The following is an 18,688-nucleotide window of genomic DNA, read 5'->3' on the forward strand; positions in this document are numbered from 1 at the left end:
CCGAAAACTGTGCCGCCTCCTTTGATACGGGAGAGGTTTTTTCGAAGGCATTCGATTTGCTTACGGAAACACCCTGGACGGTATAGCGGCTCACGTGCAGCGGCGCACGGTCCATAGATGGCATAAAAGTGGGAAATTACATTAAGCGAGCCATCTGACACTCGAGTGGCTCGAGTTGCTCGAGTAATTCTGATCGCTATCGCTCGTACACACCTCGCTGTGGGTGTTATGCAACCGCAGCGCAAGTCGCTCTAATGTGAAATGGTGAGAAACACTTGAACGTGCGTATTGCTATGCTGCTCGCATAACACAGTATATCCTCGGCTCTAGTTGTCCGGTTGACCGATCGTTGACCTAAAATTTAAACAGCAATTGAAGTCCTTCAACGGCCGAGCACCCCCCCCGACATTTTCCCACATGATTTCAAATGCGAATTAAGTGTTTGTTGGCCAAATTCGCATCGAGGTGTCGTGTGTTTGTTGTTAAACCGATGTTCTCCATTCCGGGCCACCCACCCGAGTATATGGCCGAATGTTATGGTGCAAGGCCTCCCGCGAAATGACCTTTCGCGCGCTGTCTGTTGGGTGGAGGAGGTTGCGGTTACGCTCGGTAAACTTGCTCGCTCTGTAATTCGTTTAATATATGCCGTTGCGCGGTTTTAATCAACGTGCGCGGTACTATCTGTAAAACACGTTTTGTCGATCGAACGACACAGGCTTTTCGCGCCTCTACACACAAGCGCGCGATACGGGGCCGCGGTCGGGGTGGTGATATGGACCGTATGCGTTTGAATTGAAAAGGAAATCCCCATCGGGATGGGTGGGCGCCGCCGCCGTCATGCTGTTGTATGTTTGGGTTTTTGTCCTCCTCTCGTGCGCTTAAAAATAGCATTTTAATTGCGCTCCTGCCGTTGTCGTCGTCGTCGTCGCCGCCGCAAGACAGCTGGTACGATGATGATCAGTCCGTGACGGGACTGCTAGTCTAGAACACGCTTTTGCACTTTTAGCGCTCGAGTGCTCGGAAGCATTCCGATGCTTCCATGTGGTGTGGCGTATCGTTTGCAGTAAAGGTATGAAAGGAGTGCCACTCCAGGAAACCAAACCGACAATTTGAATTCCATTTCCCTGGAGCGTGAGCCCATAGAGTGCCGTTGGCGAATAGATTAAAGTTCGGTTGAAGCGAGTGACGGTGCATCGACGACGATGCGTTCTCTTGCCTATTACGTGGTGCTATCATGCATGATCCTGGCGTGCGAGTTTCCACGATCCGTTGCAGGCCAGGAAAGCAGCAAAGCAACAACAAAGGAAGGTAACGCAATCGCGGTACGGTGTAGAGGAGGGAGAACGATTTAGAGTGCGGATTACGAAAGGGGCATATATTATCTTCGCAACAGGAGCCGCCCCGGAAATCCCAGATACGCCATACGAAACACAGACGGCCCAGTGTACGATCACATCCGGTGATATTGAAGCGAGTGCCCAGGCTTCGATCAGCAAGACGTTGGTAGGAGTATGCGGAACAGGTATAATGCAGGTATCCATTTCGAATGAAGCACGTGTGATCGGGATGTTGTTGTTTTTACTCCTCCCAGATGAAATGCTTACGGCTTTCCGTACCCTAGAGGCCAAACTACTGGACGAGTTACAAAATATTCGCAAAATGATCCGCGATCCATACTTTAATCCTCCACCGTTACAACCGTCGGTGTATCGATCGGTGAAACGGATCGTATCTGCATCGCAAACGGCTTCCAATACAGCGCTTCCTCAGGCACCAGCACCAGTTCACCAGGTGCCAGTAGCGCAACCTCCAGCTATCGATCGATCGATCACCACACCAGCTACCATACCTCGGACAACGTTATCAAGCGGGGCAGTGGTGTTTAAAGATGACGATTATGATGAGGATGATGATGAAGGATCAGCGATACCCGCTAAAAGTGGTGCTACCGTTACGAATAGTAATAGTCAGCTAGTCAAACAGCTTCCCACCGGATTGCAACGGGATTCATCTCTAAATTCTCGCATTCTCGGTGATGAAAAGGGCACACTAGGATCTGTACAACCGGCCATCGCCTTCAAACCCATCGATAAACCGACCGAAACAAGGTTTCTCACGTAAGTGCACAGTAAATGGTTCAGATTGAAGCCGTATTTTTTTAAAATTATGCTCCCTGCACATCCTTTCAGCGGTGGTTTGCGAGACTATGAAGTGTACAGATTCAACAATACGATCATCTCCACCGGTGATGCGAAGGTGTTTAAGTATTTTTGGAAGATCGAAAACTTTACCAAGCGCTTGCAGACCGCTCCGGTCGGAATGGGTGCGACGTTCTCGAGTGCGGTGTTCGTAATTTCTGGTTTGAATTTACGGCTCCATGCGAAAACGGTAGAGAAGCCCGGCGGTAATTTACTGTATGTGCAGCTGGAGCAACTGTCCGCGTGGGATGATGAGCTGCGTAAAACACCGAACGTGATTCTGGCCTCGGGAGCCATGTACGGACAGATGGAAACGAAGAAATTTTTCCGCCATAAAATTATTATACTTAACCAGGTGAGGGAAGTGGTATTGGCTGTTAAATACATTATTCTCACTTATCTGCTTTATCATTTACAGGATATGCCTTTCAGCGATATGATTTCTACGGATCTTACAAATACGAATGCCAAATTCGAGGCGAAACTTTCAGAACTAACCGCAGAACCGTATCTTAAGGATGATAAGTTATTGATAAAGGTGATCATATTTCTTTAAATAACACACTGATTGGGCTTCGAATTTCGAGTAATGAAAGAACCCTATTGATCCTATTGGGCTAGCAAGCCCTGGTTCTTTTTCAAGAAAGTGATAGTGAATAAGTAGTTAGTCAATGGAGAAAACAGTTTATTTTGCGGGTAACACGAAACACCAGATGTGTACTTTATCGAAAACTATTTCTTAACCTGCCACCCACGTTTACGAGCCAAGCCTTTAAGTACACCGGGCGAAAATTACTGTTGAAGGTTAGATTGTGTCCATGCCTTTGGCTCATTAGTTGCCATCTCTATCGGTTGATTTTTCCACATAATGCGGTACACAGAGTACGATCGGTTTACAGTTTGCAACGACCCCCCTTGGGCAAGATGTCGATATATGGTTGAACCATCGGATACAGCGATCGTGACGCTTTAAAGACGGCTAGATCAGTGACCCTCACGAATTCCTTCGTCGTTGGAATCACGCTTTGCTTATCGTCCACATTGTCTGCCAGCGGTTCTTCATCCTCTGGCGTTTTGCCCAATCCAGCGCCTCCGTCTGCCGTTGATAACACATGGACCGATAGCGTGCTTCTTGCGGTACCGCCCAATAGAATGTATTCCTACAAAAGATACACAAGCAATAGCGGAAACATTTAGTATCGACGTTAGAACTGTGGCACGGTGCACGAGAGTGCCACCTACCTTGTAATAGTCAATCACTTGCTGTTTGGTCATTGTTTGCAGCTTTGCTGCCTCAACCTGTGCCCGATTGAAATGATATTGCCGGAGGGAGATTTCGTGTAAAAATATGTTGAACTGTGTAACCATTCGCTTTGGCTTCTCGAGAAGAAGTTGCGTCAACACCTCCTTATGTCGATTGAACTCGCTTTCCGTCATATTTTCCAAATAATTCTGAAAGCAAATACACAGACCGAATATAGTCAAGACCAAATGTAAGGTTTTGCCGGTGGAAAACGTACCACCATGTTGTTAAGAAAATTTTCAATCCGCGTTTCAACATACGCCGGATGACGTTCCGACTGTACAATGATACGAAGGCCGCAGACACCGTTTGCCTTGCGAGTTCCGCATAGCACGATGTACCCCAGCTGTTCCTTTGTGCGTAGCTGCGTGTAACATGCTTCACTGAGCAGCTGCGATAGGATGTCCACGTAGATGGAGTGGGTTTCCTGCTGACCGCACTGCATGTATAGTTGGGTGCAAGAGCATTTATGATACTCGTTTGTACCTTCAAATATGCAGCTTTCTCCTAAAATGAACATGAAAAGAAAGAACATTTAGCATGCGCGCTGTGGACAGTGGAATGAATGTTCCAGGCAGAATCATCCTAACCGTTTCGTAGTTTATGTTCTCTCCGCTGACACAGCTGTCTTGCCAATAGTGGGACTATTTTGGCGTCGGTTTGTATCATTTTCTCCTCCACGATCCGTGTAACTTCCATAGCTCTTTCCCGATTTACGTTGCCATAGATAAAACATTCTACATGCATTTGCGATAGCAGCTGCTTGATAAACGATTGCAAACGTTCCACCGTCATCACTGTGCATGAAAAGAGAACAAATATGCATTGAAAAATTAATAATATGGGCAAATGGATAGCGTCCAGACGGGGATTTCTTGGTTGAAGGGGATTGTTCTGTGTTGGTATTTGGTAGGGTACGGGAAGAAAAACTGAGGAAAAGGTTTGGTGAGGGATTGCATTCTTACATTTAGTAGCATCCAACAGCTCCTGTTTAGTCCATGCTTGCTCCGTAAGCAAGAGCGCCAAGTAGTACACGGCATGCTGGTACGGTTGCTCCATGCCGTAATTTTTCAAACCACGTACGTAATGTTCCTTGAGGATCTGGAACCGGCGAGCATCGACTTCAAAATCGAATAAACTGTCCAATACCTTCTTCAGTAGTATTTGCTGCTTGTGGCTGTATCCTCCGATGGAGAGCTGAATAAAGGCGAATCACCGTTAAATAAAGAACCACAGTACCAACATACCAAACTCGAACACTTACACTTAAACCGGAGGTTGTGTTGCTAACACCGAAGCTTAACCCGGCCAGATCGGCCTCGAAAAGGTACTCGTTCAGATGATCCTTCAACAATTGCACATAGAGATGGGTCAGATTGCAGTTCAACGGATCCGAATACACGATGGGGCTGTTGAAATCGAGGTTCATCAGTGCTTTCGGTTTGAGAAATTCCACATCTTGTTTAAACCACGATCGGATGATTGGAGTATCGTGAATGATTACGGGGTAGTTCTCCATAGACGTGTCCAGTGGTAGCAAATCGAAATCGGTCGCAATGAACGGATTCGGTTCGGGAAGATGCAGATTGTCATTCAAATCCGGGGCTGACCAATACTGAAGAGTAAATGCGTTAGTACCGGCGACCAGCGACGTATGAAGATCCGTGCGATACCAACCTCGAGCGTCGATTTATCAACTTGCCGCATACCATACTTTGTGCCATACCAATACTCCTGCTCCGTGGCTAGCTCATTACACTTCTGCCCGACGATTGTGTACCGGGCCCGCTCGGGTGTTAGTTGCTGCATAATGTTCTCCACCAGATCCGGGCGCCACTCGCTGATCAAGAAATGGGCCACGAGCACATCCTCAAGCGGTACCGTCTGCATTGAAGCCACGATGTTACACACGAGTTTGATGGGATTTTCCTTGTCCTTGAATCGGAACAGCATATCGCACAGCTTGCAATACTCTTCAAAAATCCACTTTTGCGGTCCCTTCGAGCGTAGCAGATTAATGTATTGAAAGATGGTTTTAACCACGTCATCTACATGCTCGAAACCATCCTCAGTCAGATCGACCATCACTTCCAGGCATCCGAACCCCCGGCCTAAGCTACTGTATCCGCTGATCAGCTTGTTGCACCAACCACGAGCCCTCAGCTCGGACAGAATGCTGCCTTTGCCTTCATGTCCGATGAGATGGCTTACGTAGTGTTCCGGGCCGGATTTGTAGTACTTTTCCAGATCCTCCATCTGGAAGTAGATAGCGAGCGAGCGCGTGTCTTTGACGGGAATGATGTAGACTTTCGTAGCCAGTTGATCGTCCGCATACGGCATCTCCGGCCAGGTAGGGGCCGTCTCCTGTTTGTTTGTAATCTGCGAGAACAGCTTTATCACCATCGCCTCCAGCTCGTCTAAGCTTTCTTTCCCGAAAACGGCCAAACTCATCAGATTCGAGGAGTACCACTTGTTGTGAAATTTCATCAGCTCATCCCGCACGTTGATACCGTTCTTCCGGGGATCCTCGCAAAGTGTCTGCACATTTCCCGATCCGAAGCGATTGTACGGATGTGACGTTTTGCAGAGCGACTTCTGTACTTGCTTTATACGCCACAAATCCTGGGACACGTTCTTCAGGTGTTCGGAGTTCACTGCTTTGATCTCACGATCGGTGGAACACTCGTTGAACAGGGGAGCGATAAAGAACTGGGCGAACCGGTCGAGTGCCTCTTCGAGATGTTCCGGGACGACATCGAAGAAATACTTAGTGATGTCGGAACAGGTCGCGGCGTTTGAGCTGCCTCCGTGTTCCTTTAGAAAGGCCGAATATGCGTCTTCCTTGGGGTACTTTTCGGTGCCAAGGAATAACATATGTTCGCACAGATGTGCTAGCCCAGGGATCTCTTTCGGGTCACTGAGATGTCCTACCGCCACCGAAAGTGCCGCTGCCGATCGGTCGGTGGTTGGATCGGAAACTAGTACCACTTTCAGGCCATTCGGTAACCGTAAACCACGATAGTCGCGATTATCCTGAACGGATTTGATGATTGTGTTGATGCGCTCGAAAGACGTATCTGGCGCTGTTTCCGCTGACACGTTGGCCAACGGTGTTTGGCTGGAGAACTGCTGACTTTCCATTCTGCCGGTGAGCGCAAGATATTTCGAGATTGTTTCCCTGTGTATGAAACGCTTCGTCGTGCAATTATCGATCACTAATGATGAACTGAAACGGTAATGATGATGATGAGATCAACAAAAATCCATTCGGTTGTTGGCGAACTACCGCTGGGTGGGTTACATACCGCTTTGGCCCATGCCTGATTGAATATCTTCGTAGAATTAATGGAACTTGGCGGAGGAAAACCTGAGTAAACATTAACTCGATAAAATAAAAAGGAAAATGTGTAATCCGCAACAACTTATTTTCTTTCCTATTAACAAAAGGTATGCAATGTTTAAGGGACCCCTTAGTGACCCGTTGAGTATATAGGGGCCATATGCGACTTTTTGTTAACAGGCTGACAGCTCGCTACGGTTGGTCCAAAATAGAGCCTTTTTCATACTACAGATATGTTCTGAAAATCAATATTTACGCATTGATTTTAACAGCATTGTGTCCAAAAATTACCCCTCGTCGTAAACAACAAGTGGAAGCGCAAAACTCGTTCAGTGCGAAAGTGCGAATAGTTTTATTAAAAATGGGTAAAGGAAAGGCAGAGGTCGGTACGCCAAAGTACTTGGCGAACAAGATGAAGGCCAAAGGCTTGCAGAAACTTCGGTGGTATTGCCAGATGTGCGAGAAGCAGTGCCGGGACGAGAACGGATTCAAATGCCACCTGATGAGCGAGTCGCACCAGCGGCAGATTTTGCTGTTTGCAGATAATGCGGGCCGTTTCATCGATAGTTTTTCGCAGGAATTCCTGACCGGCTATCTGCAAATACTGCGCCGTCAGTTCGGCACTAAACGGGTGGCCGCGAACAAGGTATACCAGGATTACATCGCCGACCGCCACCACCTGCACATGAACGCTACGAAATGGCACTCGCTTTCGGATTTTGTGAAATTCCTCGGACGGAATGGACATTGCGTGGTCGATGAGACGGAAAAGGGCTGGTTCATCACCTACATCGATCGAGATCCGGAGACGCTCGCTATGCAGGAGAAGATGGCAAAAAAGCAGAAGATGGACAAAGATGACGCGGAGCGGTTGGCAGAGTTTATCGAGGAGCAAGTACGCCGGGGGAAAACGGAAGATGAACCATGCAGCTCAGGCTACTCAGAGTTGAAACGAGAAAACGAGGAGGAAACTATTAAGCTGGACCTGAAGATCGGAACGAAGCAACCGAGTAACCCGGCTACTGCTGTTCTTCCAAAGCGACCCCTGGAATTGTTGAAAGATGTTAAGAAAGAGAAAAAGTTCAAACCAACGGATGGAGGCGGTGGATCGAAGAAACCATCGGCCTTAGATGAACTTATAAAAGAAGAGGAACTGAAGAAGGAGAAATCTAACCGTAAAGATTACTGGCTAACGGAGGGTATAGTGGTGAAACTAATAACGAAGGCTCTGGGAGAGAAATACTACAAGGAAAAGGGAGTCGTGGTGGAAGTGATAGACAAGTATCGAGCTAAAATCAAGCTCCTGGAAACTGGCGACAAGCTGAAGGTTGATCAAGCACATCTGGAAACGGTGATACCGGCGGTAGGGAAACAGATAGCCGTGCTCAACGGCGGTTATCGCGGATGCACCGCCATCCTCAAAGCCATCAACACGCAGCGGTTCAGTGTAACGCTAGAAATAGCCTCCGGACCCTTGAAAGGTAGACTGGTTAGCGACGTGGCATACGAAGATATTTCCAAACTATTCGTTTAACTCATTTTAGTAATAAAAAGAATAAACTTCAAAACTTATCTTTTTACTTTTACAAAAAATCAAAACTGTTTTTCGAAAAAAATCCCAAAGTATCTTCGAAATATCTTCGAAATATCCTCAAAACATCCTTAACTCAATCCATCTATGTAAACAAATAGTTGCGCCAAAATCAACGTCAAAATGAAAAACTAGAAAATCGTGGAAATTAAAAACAATCCTCGATGGGTGAAAATATGGATTCAGTGGCACCGAGAAGAACGTTGCGTAGCTCAAACAGACTATCGCTTACGTTGAGTAGCCGGAAACCTAGCGGCCGCCGAAAAAGAGACTCTACGGAGGACGCAAAAGCTGTCCCGAAATGTGAACCTCCGGTAGCCGAAATGTGTGGTGATAAGAGCGAAATTCCCGTTGAACCTGTGCGTGCTGAACTAGTAGCTGTGCCTGAAACAATCATTATTCTAAGTGATGATGAGAACGACTCTCAGACTCCTACGAAAAGCTCGATTCGGGAGTACTTTACGCCATCAAAACATCAAGCGCGGTCATCGGTTTGGACGACTGGAGGAAAACATATCGGTGCCGGTATTTATAATCGCCGTTTGGCCGGATAGCCTAGCGAAGAGGATTACTAACGGTTTTTGATCTTGCAGCTGACTCTACCGCCAGGAAAGCACCACAAACACTGCCAAGGAAGGCTGCCGGAAAAGTTCGTCGAAAGATTTGTCCTTCAACCAATATCAAAATGCTGACCAAAAAGTACTTTGATGATTCCCAAAAACGGATTACGAACTTTTTTAACAAGCAAAACGTAGATCCAGAACGCTTGGGCTACTGTCAGGTGCTGAAGGAATCCGTAATGCCGACGATAGTAACGGGGGACCTGGAGGTGGAAAACATGCTAGACGTGTCCATCGAAGAAGGCGGCACTCCTTTACGCAATTCGCAGATAGTATCGCTGGTCGATGTTCCGAAACTATCGGCTTCCGAATCGTGTCCAGCCGAAATCATGGAATGCATGGAACGGATACAGAATGCAGCTTACGATGCAGAACAGGAAGACTGGAATATGGAGCGCGTGAATGTACCAATTGCTACAAGTTCGGTATCGCTCGATGAGTCGACGTGTGATTCGGGTGTATCGTTTCTAGTTCCTGATACTCCTAACATTCAAAACAGTAGCATCAAGGGTCGTACGGCGAGAAAGGAAACTCCGCGAAGGACTTCATGTAAAACTCCAGGCGCTAAGCCACGACCATCGAAAGCACCAAAGAGTAACGCGAAGAAAGAGGGAAGAAAGATCGTGTGCCCCAAGTACAAAATTATTGCCGGAACCAACTTTGCTGTCGATGGCTTCCGGTACGGCGATATCGAAGGGGTGACGCACTACTTTCTTACGCACTTTCACGCGGATCATTATATTGGACTGAAAAAATCGTTCGCAAAACCCCTTATCATGTCACCCATAACGGCGCGGTTGGTGAAAACGTTTATCAATGTTCCTGAGGAGCATTACCGGCTCATTGAGCTACATCGGCCGATCGTGATCGATCGTGTTGAAATCATTGCACTGGATGCTAACCAGTGAGTATAACGTTACATAAGAAACGTACACACACACACACATATTGTAAGAATAGGAATAACATTTTGGTGCCTCCTCCTGGCTGTTGTTCTTCTAGTTGCCCCGGTGGAATCATGTTCCTGTTTCGTTTGCCAAACGGAACCAATATCCTTCACACGGGGGATTTCCGAGCTTCCGCGGAAATGGAAGAGTATCCCGAGTTTTGGAACTATCCAATCGACTGCATATACCTGGACACGACATACCTCTCTTCGAAATATGCATTTAAATCTCAGTGGGAAAGCGTGTCCGATGCACGAAATACGGTTGTTGCCTTTCTTAACAAACATATTGGAGCTAAAGTGTTAATAGTGTGCGGGAGTTATCTGATAGGCAAAGAGAAGGTGTGGATGGAACTCGCCGTTGCGACAGGGATGAAAGTGTGGACGGAACCTAACCGTTGGAAGGCTCTGAGCGCGATTGCCGATCCCGATCAGCTATCACTACTGGTAGCTGACCCAGTGGCCGCAAATATTCATGTGCTGGCAATGAACAAACTGTCGTATGATGTAAGTATTTTGGATTGCAGCTGTTACGAAATTCGATTTCATGCTGTTATATCCTGTCTTTAATTATTGTAGGAATTGAACGACTACATGAGTCAGTTTCCCGACCGATATGATACTGTGATAGCGCTACGACCGAGTGGATGGGAGAAGAATAGCAAACCACAGTGGCGCGGTAGAATCAATATCGTTGGCATCGAGTATTCGGAACATTCGAGCTTTGATGAGCTGAAAAGGTTTGTTCAATTCATCAGACCGCGGGAAGTGATCAGCACAGTGCCTTATGGGAATTCGAATCCAAATCGCACACCGATGGTTCCGACTGCGTGGTACCAGGGAGAAATTCGACCGCAACGTAAAGCGTTACAGTTGTCAATCACAAATTTCATGTCCACGCTTGGGCCCAACAGTGGCACCGAGTGCAATAAACCTACAGCCATGGTAGCAAGAGTCCAATCGTCGGCAGTAGAAGCAATCAAAGAGGAAACGGGTAGCGGTATCAAACAAGAATGCACCGCGCAGGATGTAATTGATCTAGATGACGATGAGAATGATCACCGATCGGAGCAGGGGGAATGTGATGCCGATAGTGATTGGCTTCCGTAGCTACTGATCGAGCAACTAGCGAGGTGAGCAAGCGATAAAACATTGATTTTCACTCGCAAGGTAAATATGTTTATTTAATAAAACTTTTAACTCGGCTGTGTACTGTACAGAAATATAAATATAAAGTTAGTTTAGATATTTTTTAAACAAACTGCGGTAAGCTGTTCTTTGCAAATTCCTCCGAAACACGATATGCTCAAGTTGAAAACAGAGAGCTTTTATACAAAAAGTTGTATTTATTTTCAGGTGCAGCCTTAACCTATCTGAAGCATTTATTCTAACCTGATGGTTTTATTAATTGTCAAAGAGTTTTTATGAGTCTAGTTTTAGTATAATAACTCATTTGCCTGTTTTATACAAGTGTACGGTACATATGCCACAATTGCTTTGCTGACAATATTCCTAGTACGCTACAGAATATCGCCAAGGTGGTTTCCTAAAGCGCGGTCTGGATGGTTCAATGTGTCTTACCGTATACACGCAGCATGGATGGTCACTTTCTCTTTGTTTCCTTGCTTACACACAGTGTGGACTCTAGTAACGAGCAAACTTGCTTATGCTGTTAGCTCATTGCTCCTGTCAGTGCAACGGCCTTAATCATCACCGTCTATGCTCGTTATTATATGAATCCTCATTATGATTATCTCAAATCCCCTCGACGTGACGTGATGGTGGAAAGGCGGCAGCACGATGAAAGATGAGGAGCCAATGGACAAAAGACGCTGATGAAGAAGGGGGTGAAAAGATGTCTTGTGGGACTTTCGGATGATGCTAGACTAGGGAGACGGGTACGGGACGCGGGATTGACGGGTGGATTCCCATGTCGTCTGCTTGACGTGCAAAACAACTTATTTTCTCACTTCTTTTCCCCCCCGCGATCGGGCGTTTGTCCGCTTCTTCGGTTTTTTTTCATCTTCAACCCAATGCTCTCATAAGCATTTTAGTACATACTTCGCGGAGCACACGAACATACACACGAACACACACAGCACCACCAACTGATTCTCTTCCTGGCGATCCTCGAGGAGCAAACCGCGCTACGAGTAATGGCTGTATACTATGTACCATCAGTACAGTGTGCGTTGGCAGGATTGAAGTCAAGACGGATCTGACCAGAATTCCCTTGAATGTGCAAATTTTTGCCTCTTTGTCTTCTGCTGTGGTGCTGGTAGTGCTTACTCGTCCTTTTGCCATTTGCCCGGAATGTACACAGCAACCAAGTAGGCGAGAGCGAGAGAGAGAGAGAGAGAGAGAACGAGAAGGAGAAAGAGTCAATTTTGTCCGCCTCTGTCCGTCCATCATGATGATGATCGTCAGGTTCAGCGCCGCCATGCACTGGGGAGACTCCTCGATTGTTGATGATGGGGATGGGTTTTCTTGTCTTGACGTCTCAATTCCCGTCGTGCCGCATTAAATTACACGCAACCGAGTGCACTGTGTGTATAGGTAGGTGGTCACCGCACGAGGGAAGGGAGTGCGGAGAGCCTTCCGTGTGCCTTCCAGCTTTCGCAAAAAGCGGGTGCGCTCTGTTTCTGTTTTGTCGCAGCGTCTCGGCTATAGCAGCAAAAGCACAATACCAGGACCATCGTCGGTAGTATCGGACCATGGCTAACTCATCTTCATCCTCTCATCTCTCTGTCTCCGGCCGGTGCCGCCGTCGTCGGTGTCTTCATCGTTGCATGTTTCCGCTTCGGTGCTGCATCTTGCCATGCCCTGTCTCCCTGCGTTTCGGCACAATTAAGGAATCGCTTCGCAACGCAGAAAGAACATTTGAATAGTTCGGACGACGGTCACGACTACCGTTCAAACGAATCTCGGGTCATTTAGCTGCACTGGTCGTTGCAGAAGCTCTTTTGTGTTGTATACAGGACGAAGAATTATCTTTTCCCTAAAAAATCAATCAGTAGTAGTACAGTATCTAGAAAAGATTGTGATGCTTTTTTGATCTGTACAATCTTATGTATTTGTTAGTGAGTTTGCAGGTCAATGATTAAACGCAGCATTTAATGAATACTATGTTTACTACTACGAATACTGCACCACCTAGCATGTTTGATTAGCTTAAAATCAAGCTAATTGCCTTGTTAAAGGGGATGTGACAAGACACGGCTCTTCCGGAGCAACCATGTTGAAAGTAAAAGCAAGCATCCTGGCTGGAATCTGCATAAAAACAAAGCCCACCAAAGCTGAAATGACCGCGAAGATATATTAAACGCGGCGCCGCTACGCTTCAACGTTGAAATTCCGATTTTAAGTTTTCGTTGGAGGCTGAATGGCTGGGAAAAATTAAATTTAAATTGCCGGAAGGACACCACCGACCAGAGAATCATGGAAAGCAGAAACAGAGGGAATATCGATTTTATTTTTTTGTCTAAATGACCGCCAACGATCAAGACCAGGCAAAAAAAAAACAAAAAAGGTGGAAGAAAATTCCTGCCGCTCCGTAACTTTGCCGCTGGTTATTGTCGTGGACTGGCTGAACGTAAAAAAAAAAAGTAAAACCGTTCAAGTCACACCTACCATCTTTCGCGATACCCCAAGACGCTTTGCGTGTATTAGTGGTGGTAGAAGATGGTTTTTTTTATTCTGTTTGCTTCATTTTCATATTTAGTAACTCATTCGCGTCAGTCGCTCATTTTCTCGTCGGCAAAAGCACTCAAGAACCCCGACGAGACGGCCGTGGACGAGCAGCAGGTGGACCGCGAAGATGCAGCACAATGGATCAAGGGCCAGAGTAGAAACAACGAGCAACCAAGAGAGAGAGAGAGAGAGAGAGAGAGAGCGAGAGCGAGAGAGCTAATTGCCGCTGGCAAAGGTGAAGATGGAGCCGCCTGGTGACTGGTCGGCCCCTGCGGTCAGCAATGCAGAAAGGTTCGATGCAAATTAACACATTAAAGCTTCGCTCTCCACCATTCAACCGGAAGTCGGGCGGTAATGGTCCGTGGGTCTCGGACTCGGACTTTCAGGAGCTGACAGCCACGAGAAGAAAAAAAAAACGCCGAGCCTTTTTGCAACCAAGCAACCAAAAGACAGTGCTCCTTGGATTCGGTATTCGGCGTACAGCCTTGAGACCATTGTTCCCGTCTTTTGACGTGCTGGAGGACGCGCCGGCCCGTTGTCTTCCGGCGATCTTCGTACCAGAATCGATTTACCGTTTTGGCGTGCTAGTCCCTCCCTTCGGTGTGTGTGTGTGTGTGCGCGCTGAAACTGTGTGAATGAATTCCTTTTCGCCTTCGCGCGACCACTTTCTTAGACTTTCTCCAGCGTCCGAAACTGACCTCCGCTCCGCCAGACCGATCCGAGGACCGCGCGATTTTTTGCGTAGAGGAAGAAAAAAATGGGTGATGATGGGAAATGGTAAAATAACAACTTTGCCGGACACCTTCTTCTCCTGGTTTTTTTTTGTTCTGCATTTTCTTCTCTGCGGCCATCTTCAAGGCTGGCCCGGTGCTCGCTCGGTTGCATGCCTGACTGGGTGGCCGGCCGGCAGGCTAGCTGGCTAGCTGGCTGGCTCGCTGGCTGAGTGGCTGCGTGGAAAATTTCACTCAATTTGAGGGTTTGAATAATAAATTAAATTATGCTTTCGATTTCACTTGACCTACCTCGGAGCGGTGTTGGCTGCCCGGAATCCGGAATGACCAGTGGAATACAATTTCTCGCCTGGTGCTTTAAGAAGTGCGGTTCCTTGCTTCAACCTATCTCCTTCGGTTTAAAGTCGCTCTCCGTCCGTCGAAAGTTTATGTCGGGATAAGCAGCCAACTCAATACTATATCCTTCTTATACGATATCGATGACGATAAAAACTTTGATCACAATACATTGATTGATTGAGAGCTTTTTGTGAGACCTTAAATTCATCAACTAGCAGATGCGTTCGTTTCTAAATCAAAAACACTCCACTTAAGCTTTTGTATGTGGATTCACATAAAGCGTAAAATCGAAGAACCGAGCGTAATCGCTTTTTGCAAACGCTAGTGTTTGCTGTGTGTTCCTTTTGTGGTTTGTATCGATGCAGTGTGTTCATTCTAGGTAGTAATAGTTAATCTGGTTCGTCCGCATAAATAATCTAATTTTGCGCGTAGTCGAAAAAAGAAATAATAGATTTCAGTTTTGTTAATTTCATCCCAGCCACACGAGGCGTGAACAATTTGACATTAGACTTTTTGTTGAGTTTATACGAAGTTTACAACCGAGCAAGCTATGGCGAAGGGTAGCGATAGAAAGTCTGTGAGTCTTCTCGATCGTACGCCTATATGTAAAGAAAAAATGAAGTTTATGCTTCGTGTGGAACTAGATAATGATGATACGATGACTATTTCATTTGTAGATCGATTGTAAGCATCTTTCCCATACCTTGCACTGCTGAGACTCAATTTCTATGTGGTTAAATCACATTATTTCAATTCTTAACGACAGACCCGTTTTCAACGAATCGATGAGGCATTCAGTGCCCGAAATATTGCAAAGGTGAACACATGAATGTTGCCTGAGATATCGCGCACTAATGTTTTTTAAATATTATTCGGCTCGGTGTAACGCATTAAGGATGGTCGCTTGAGTTGAGCCTACTCACATCCATTAAACATGATGGCTATTACCGTCATTTAGCCACCGAAAATATCCCGTAATATGCGAGTAAAAAAAGATGACTCGTCATCTTATTAAAGATTCATACAGCCCGCGACCACCAGGTGTGCGGGATGCAGTCCCGTAGTCCGGCCCGGCATCGGTCGGTCGGTCGGTCGGTCCGTCCGTTACCGTCACCACACTACCCCCGGGGGAAAATGTTCATTATGAGCAGCAGCCCCCCCGTGGAATGATACCAACGGTACATTGTACCACTGTGTACGAACACACGAGAGAAAGCTGGGGTCCAGGTTAGAGAGAAAAAAAAAACAAAGCAGCCCCCCTAACGACGACGATGACGTGTTGTATGTATGTTTAATTAGAATGATCTCATCGTCAGCCTCCGGGGCCGCAAACGGGGAAAATCTCAATTCATTACACTTTCATGATCTACCATCACGCACATCGTTGCTGCGAGGTTAACGCGCCGTGGCGATACCGAAGGGAACACTTCCTTTCTTTCTTTCCTCCCGAGTTTGTCGAGTGGCGCGAAACCTTAAGCGAAGATTATTCCCAACCGCGTTATCTTCTTTCGGGACCCAACGGAAGGAAGGACAATAGTTCCGGGGGGAGGGAAACGAATGCAAACGGTGGAACCATCGGTGGTCTTCACCGGCATACACTCACGGTGTGTCCATAATCCATAGCATCAAATATTATACGGTAATGTTTTTTAAAATTAGATTTTTCTTTTTTTCTCCACCGAACCAACGCTCCCCTAATAAGCCGGTGTCCGCTGGGACGAGGGAGCTCCTAGGTGAGCATCAGACTTCGAAGAAGAAGAAGAAGAAGAAACCGTACCAGCCGAAGGGGAGCCGCCTGTGTGCCAGGGACAGTTTTCATGGTGATGAGTTGAAATAAAAGTCAATTTTAATAATAATACTATTAAACCTAAGGACACTACACAATCGTTCGTCCTATACGCATCATCATCTGCAAGAAGAAGTCCGTTAAGAATGTGCAGCATCGGCGAACCTACTACCACATAGAGCGAAGAACGGTTCTCGGGAGATGTATAAAAATCTAAATACTTCCGTTCCCTTTCCGTTCCTTCCAGCGCGGATGTATCACGGAAAGGAGAAATGTATTTAATGATTTTCCATGTACTCTGCGTCCAAGAGGATACGCGGACGAGCGTACGGGCGTTGAGCTGTAGGGTGGGTGGGCAGTAGTAGTAGCATGAGATTGCCCAGAGAATTTCTGGCCTTCCCCGTGGCATCGGGTCCATGGTATCCGCCTGAGGGGATGACATACATTGGTGCGTGTTGTTGACGTAATGAGAGTATTCGGATTGCCGACAGCACCACCAGTGGCTGGCTATCTGCCGGTTCTTATTGAGTTCCACCAGCGGCAGGGACAGGAACTGAAGGAGGAGGGAAATTATATGTGTGTCAGCTGGATTTAAGGCCACGGAGACTTAATTTAATCAAGCACCGCCAATCAAATTTCTTAAAGTGTCATAATTTCATGCAGTTCGTTTACATTTGACTTTGAATGAACGTTTTATTTATACTATAGCTAAAATATGAAGTAGCTATGTGAAATATCCACGTGTATATGCAAATAACGTATATTTTCTGTTACAAGACTGCCCTAAAATCCGTCGAATTGGGTTGTTATTTCTGGAGAGTCATAGTTAAGAAAAAGAAATATTCGAAACAGATGGATATTATGAAGTAAAGATACCAACACGAGTTTTACCGTATAATTGCTTAAAACTTCCATGCGTGTTTAGAAAGTTGTTTATCGCACTGAGTAAAAGAAATCAGGATTTGGACTGTCATTGTAATCCATACTCCACAGTTGGTTCATTGAATCTCACTAGCTCCAGCTCCAGCCGGTGCCCAATCCCTAAATAAGTGATTTTTTACAATAACTTCAAGAAGAATGTCGCCAAAATCCATGACGAATAATATTGTTTGAATGTGATTTTTTAGTAAATGTACTTTTGGTTGTTTCTTTGCAAACATGGTTGCTGACATGGTTCAATTGCTGCTGCAGCTTCACACGGTCCGAAATAAAGTGCTCCTTCGTTGGTCCGATTTGCATATCAACGACGCATGAAACATGTTATCCGCGATGATAAGCATTGATTCGCTCTACTTCGGTAGAGTGATACGCACACCATTACTTGAAATGAGTCGTCAATATTAGGGAGAATAGATCGATCTCACAGTCTCTACAGTCCCCTAGATTGTAGAGTTCCGAACATTGTAGGATGGTTTGTATTTGTGATTCTGTTGTAGTGGATATATTCGCATCAAAAACATGAAAGACAAGTCAGGGAATTGAAGATTCTCTATCCTAAGGCGTCTCGTCAACCTTTTGACAGCAGTAATGAAAGGAATGGTGTGTATTTACCTAGGCGTAAACGTAAACAGCGTTTACGTTTGACCTACCATTCAGGACCTAATTAATTGGACCTTTTCCTAGTCCACATACATATTCAACATTACCTTCAACATTACCTGTCCCGGGTGACCATTCCAGGTGGTTTAACCGTCTCGGACAGTCATGTTGTTTTAATTTTGGTGAAAAAGAAATGTTCCGTCACAGGTCGTCCCAGCTTGGACAGTAACCATGGCATGGATTCGCGCAACCCGCATCTCTGAATCCGACGAACAGATATGCTCTGTCAGAACCGCAGTTTTACCATAATTTCACATAATTATTACATTACAAAGCTACGAATACGTTTGGGGCCGTCCATTACGGCCCTTGGGTCTTCTTCTGAGCTGCTCGCCCGGCTTGCAAATGTTCTGCAGTAGAAGTGTGAGCATTCTTTTGACTAGCGCGCCAAAAAATCCCTTTTTTAACTTTCATTAATTATGAAAATGGAGAAGTCCTATGGCCGTTGTTTTTGGTGGTCTTTGTTGGCCGTTTTCTTTTGTTTCTTTCGACTGAGATTCTCTCGTCAAATTTTGCTCTTTCGCAAAGGTTCTAACAGGATGCGT

General features: G+C 46.1%; 4 protein-coding genes across 4 annotated transcripts; 3 read left to right on the top strand and 1 right to left on the bottom strand.

Moving 5' to 3' along the window:
- The first annotated feature begins 974 nt into the window (after positions 1-974).
- On the top strand, positions 975-2,893 carry LOC125956163 (uncharacterized). The gene is made up of 5 exons (XM_049687774.1): positions 975-1,308; positions 1,394-1,522; positions 1,592-2,117; positions 2,190-2,553; positions 2,617-2,893. Exons 1-5 carry the CDS (start codon positions 1,203-1,205, stop codon positions 2,752-2,754), a joined length of 1,263 nt encoding a protein of 420 aa, XP_049543731.1. The 5' UTR covers positions 975-1,202; the 3' UTR covers positions 2,755-2,893.
- Positions 2,854-6,931, bottom strand: LOC125956139 (insulin-degrading enzyme). The gene is made up of 8 exons (XM_049687715.1): positions 6,807-6,931; positions 5,179-6,727; positions 4,766-5,116; positions 4,467-4,698; positions 4,092-4,298; positions 3,719-4,008; positions 3,441-3,650; positions 2,854-3,358 (listed from the first exon to the last, which is right to left on the bottom strand). The coding sequence occupies exons 1-8, from the start codon at positions 6,878-6,880 to the stop codon at positions 3,092-3,094; spliced, it is 3,180 nt and encodes a 1,059-aa protein (XP_049543672.1). The 5' UTR covers positions 6,881-6,931; the 3' UTR covers positions 2,854-3,091.
- A 242-nt stretch (positions 6,932-7,173) lies between these two features.
- Positions 7,174-8,398, top strand: LOC125956166 (DNA/RNA-binding protein KIN17). The gene has a single exon (XM_049687778.1). The coding sequence runs from the start codon at positions 7,203-7,205 to the stop codon at positions 8,373-8,375; it is 1,173 nt and encodes a 390-aa protein (XP_049543735.1). The 5' UTR covers positions 7,174-7,202; the 3' UTR covers positions 8,376-8,398.
- Positions 8,399-8,583: 185 nt separating this feature from the next.
- LOC125956144 (uncharacterized) lies at positions 8,584-11,198 on the top strand. The gene is made up of 4 exons (XM_049687727.1): positions 8,584-8,957; positions 9,026-9,956; positions 10,055-10,505; positions 10,578-11,198. The coding sequence occupies exons 1-4, from the start codon at positions 8,597-8,599 to the stop codon at positions 11,106-11,108; spliced, it is 2,274 nt and encodes a 757-aa protein (XP_049543684.1). The 5' UTR covers positions 8,584-8,596; the 3' UTR covers positions 11,109-11,198.
- Positions 11,199-18,688: the final 7,490 nt, after the last annotated feature.

The sequence above is a fragment of the Anopheles darlingi genome, chromosome 3 (genome assembly GCF_943734745.1).
Source record: "Anopheles darlingi chromosome 3, idAnoDarlMG_H_01, whole genome shotgun sequence".
Classification (NCBI taxonomy): Eukaryota; Metazoa; Arthropoda; class Insecta; order Diptera; family Culicidae; genus Anopheles; species Anopheles darlingi.

Bases quoted from the DNA above. Each gene is read 5' to 3' on its own strand.
- LOC125956166 (XM_049687778.1), top strand. From the start codon at position 7,203: ATGGGTAAAGGAAAGGCAGAGGTCGGTACGCCAAAGTACTTGGCGAAC.
- LOC125956144 (XM_049687727.1), top strand. From the start codon at position 8,597: ATGGGTGAAAATATGGATTCAGTGGCACCGAGAAGAACGTTGCGTAGC. The intron at 9,957-10,054 runs GTGAGTATAACG...TTGTTCTTCTAG, and splicing joins ATTGCACTGGATGCTAACCA to TTGCCCCGGTGGAATCATGT. The intron at 10,506-10,577 runs GTAAGTATTTTG...TAATTATTGTAG, and splicing joins TGAACAAACTGTCGTATGAT to GAATTGAACGACTACATGAG.
- LOC125956139 (XM_049687715.1), bottom strand. From the start codon at position 6,880: ATGTTTACTCAGGTTTTCCTCCGCCAAGTTCCATTAATTCTACGAAGA. The intron at 5,117-5,178 runs GTTGGTATCGCA...TTTACTCTTCAG, and splicing joins TTGATAAATCGACGCTCGAG to TATTGGTCAGCCCCGGATTT. The intron at 4,009-4,091 runs GTTAGGATGATT...TGTTCATTTTAG, and splicing joins AGAACATAAACTACGAAACG to GAGAAAGCTGCATATTTGAA.
- LOC125956163 (XM_049687774.1), top strand. From the start codon at position 1,203: ATGCGTTCTCTTGCCTATTACGTGGTGCTATCATGCATGATCCTGGCG. The intron at 2,118-2,189 runs GTAAGTGCACAG...ACATCCTTTCAG, and splicing joins ACCGAAACAAGGTTTCTCAC to CGGTGGTTTGCGAGACTATG. The intron at 2,554-2,616 runs GTGAGGGAAGTG...TATCATTTACAG, and splicing joins AAATTATTATACTTAACCAG to GATATGCCTTTCAGCGATAT.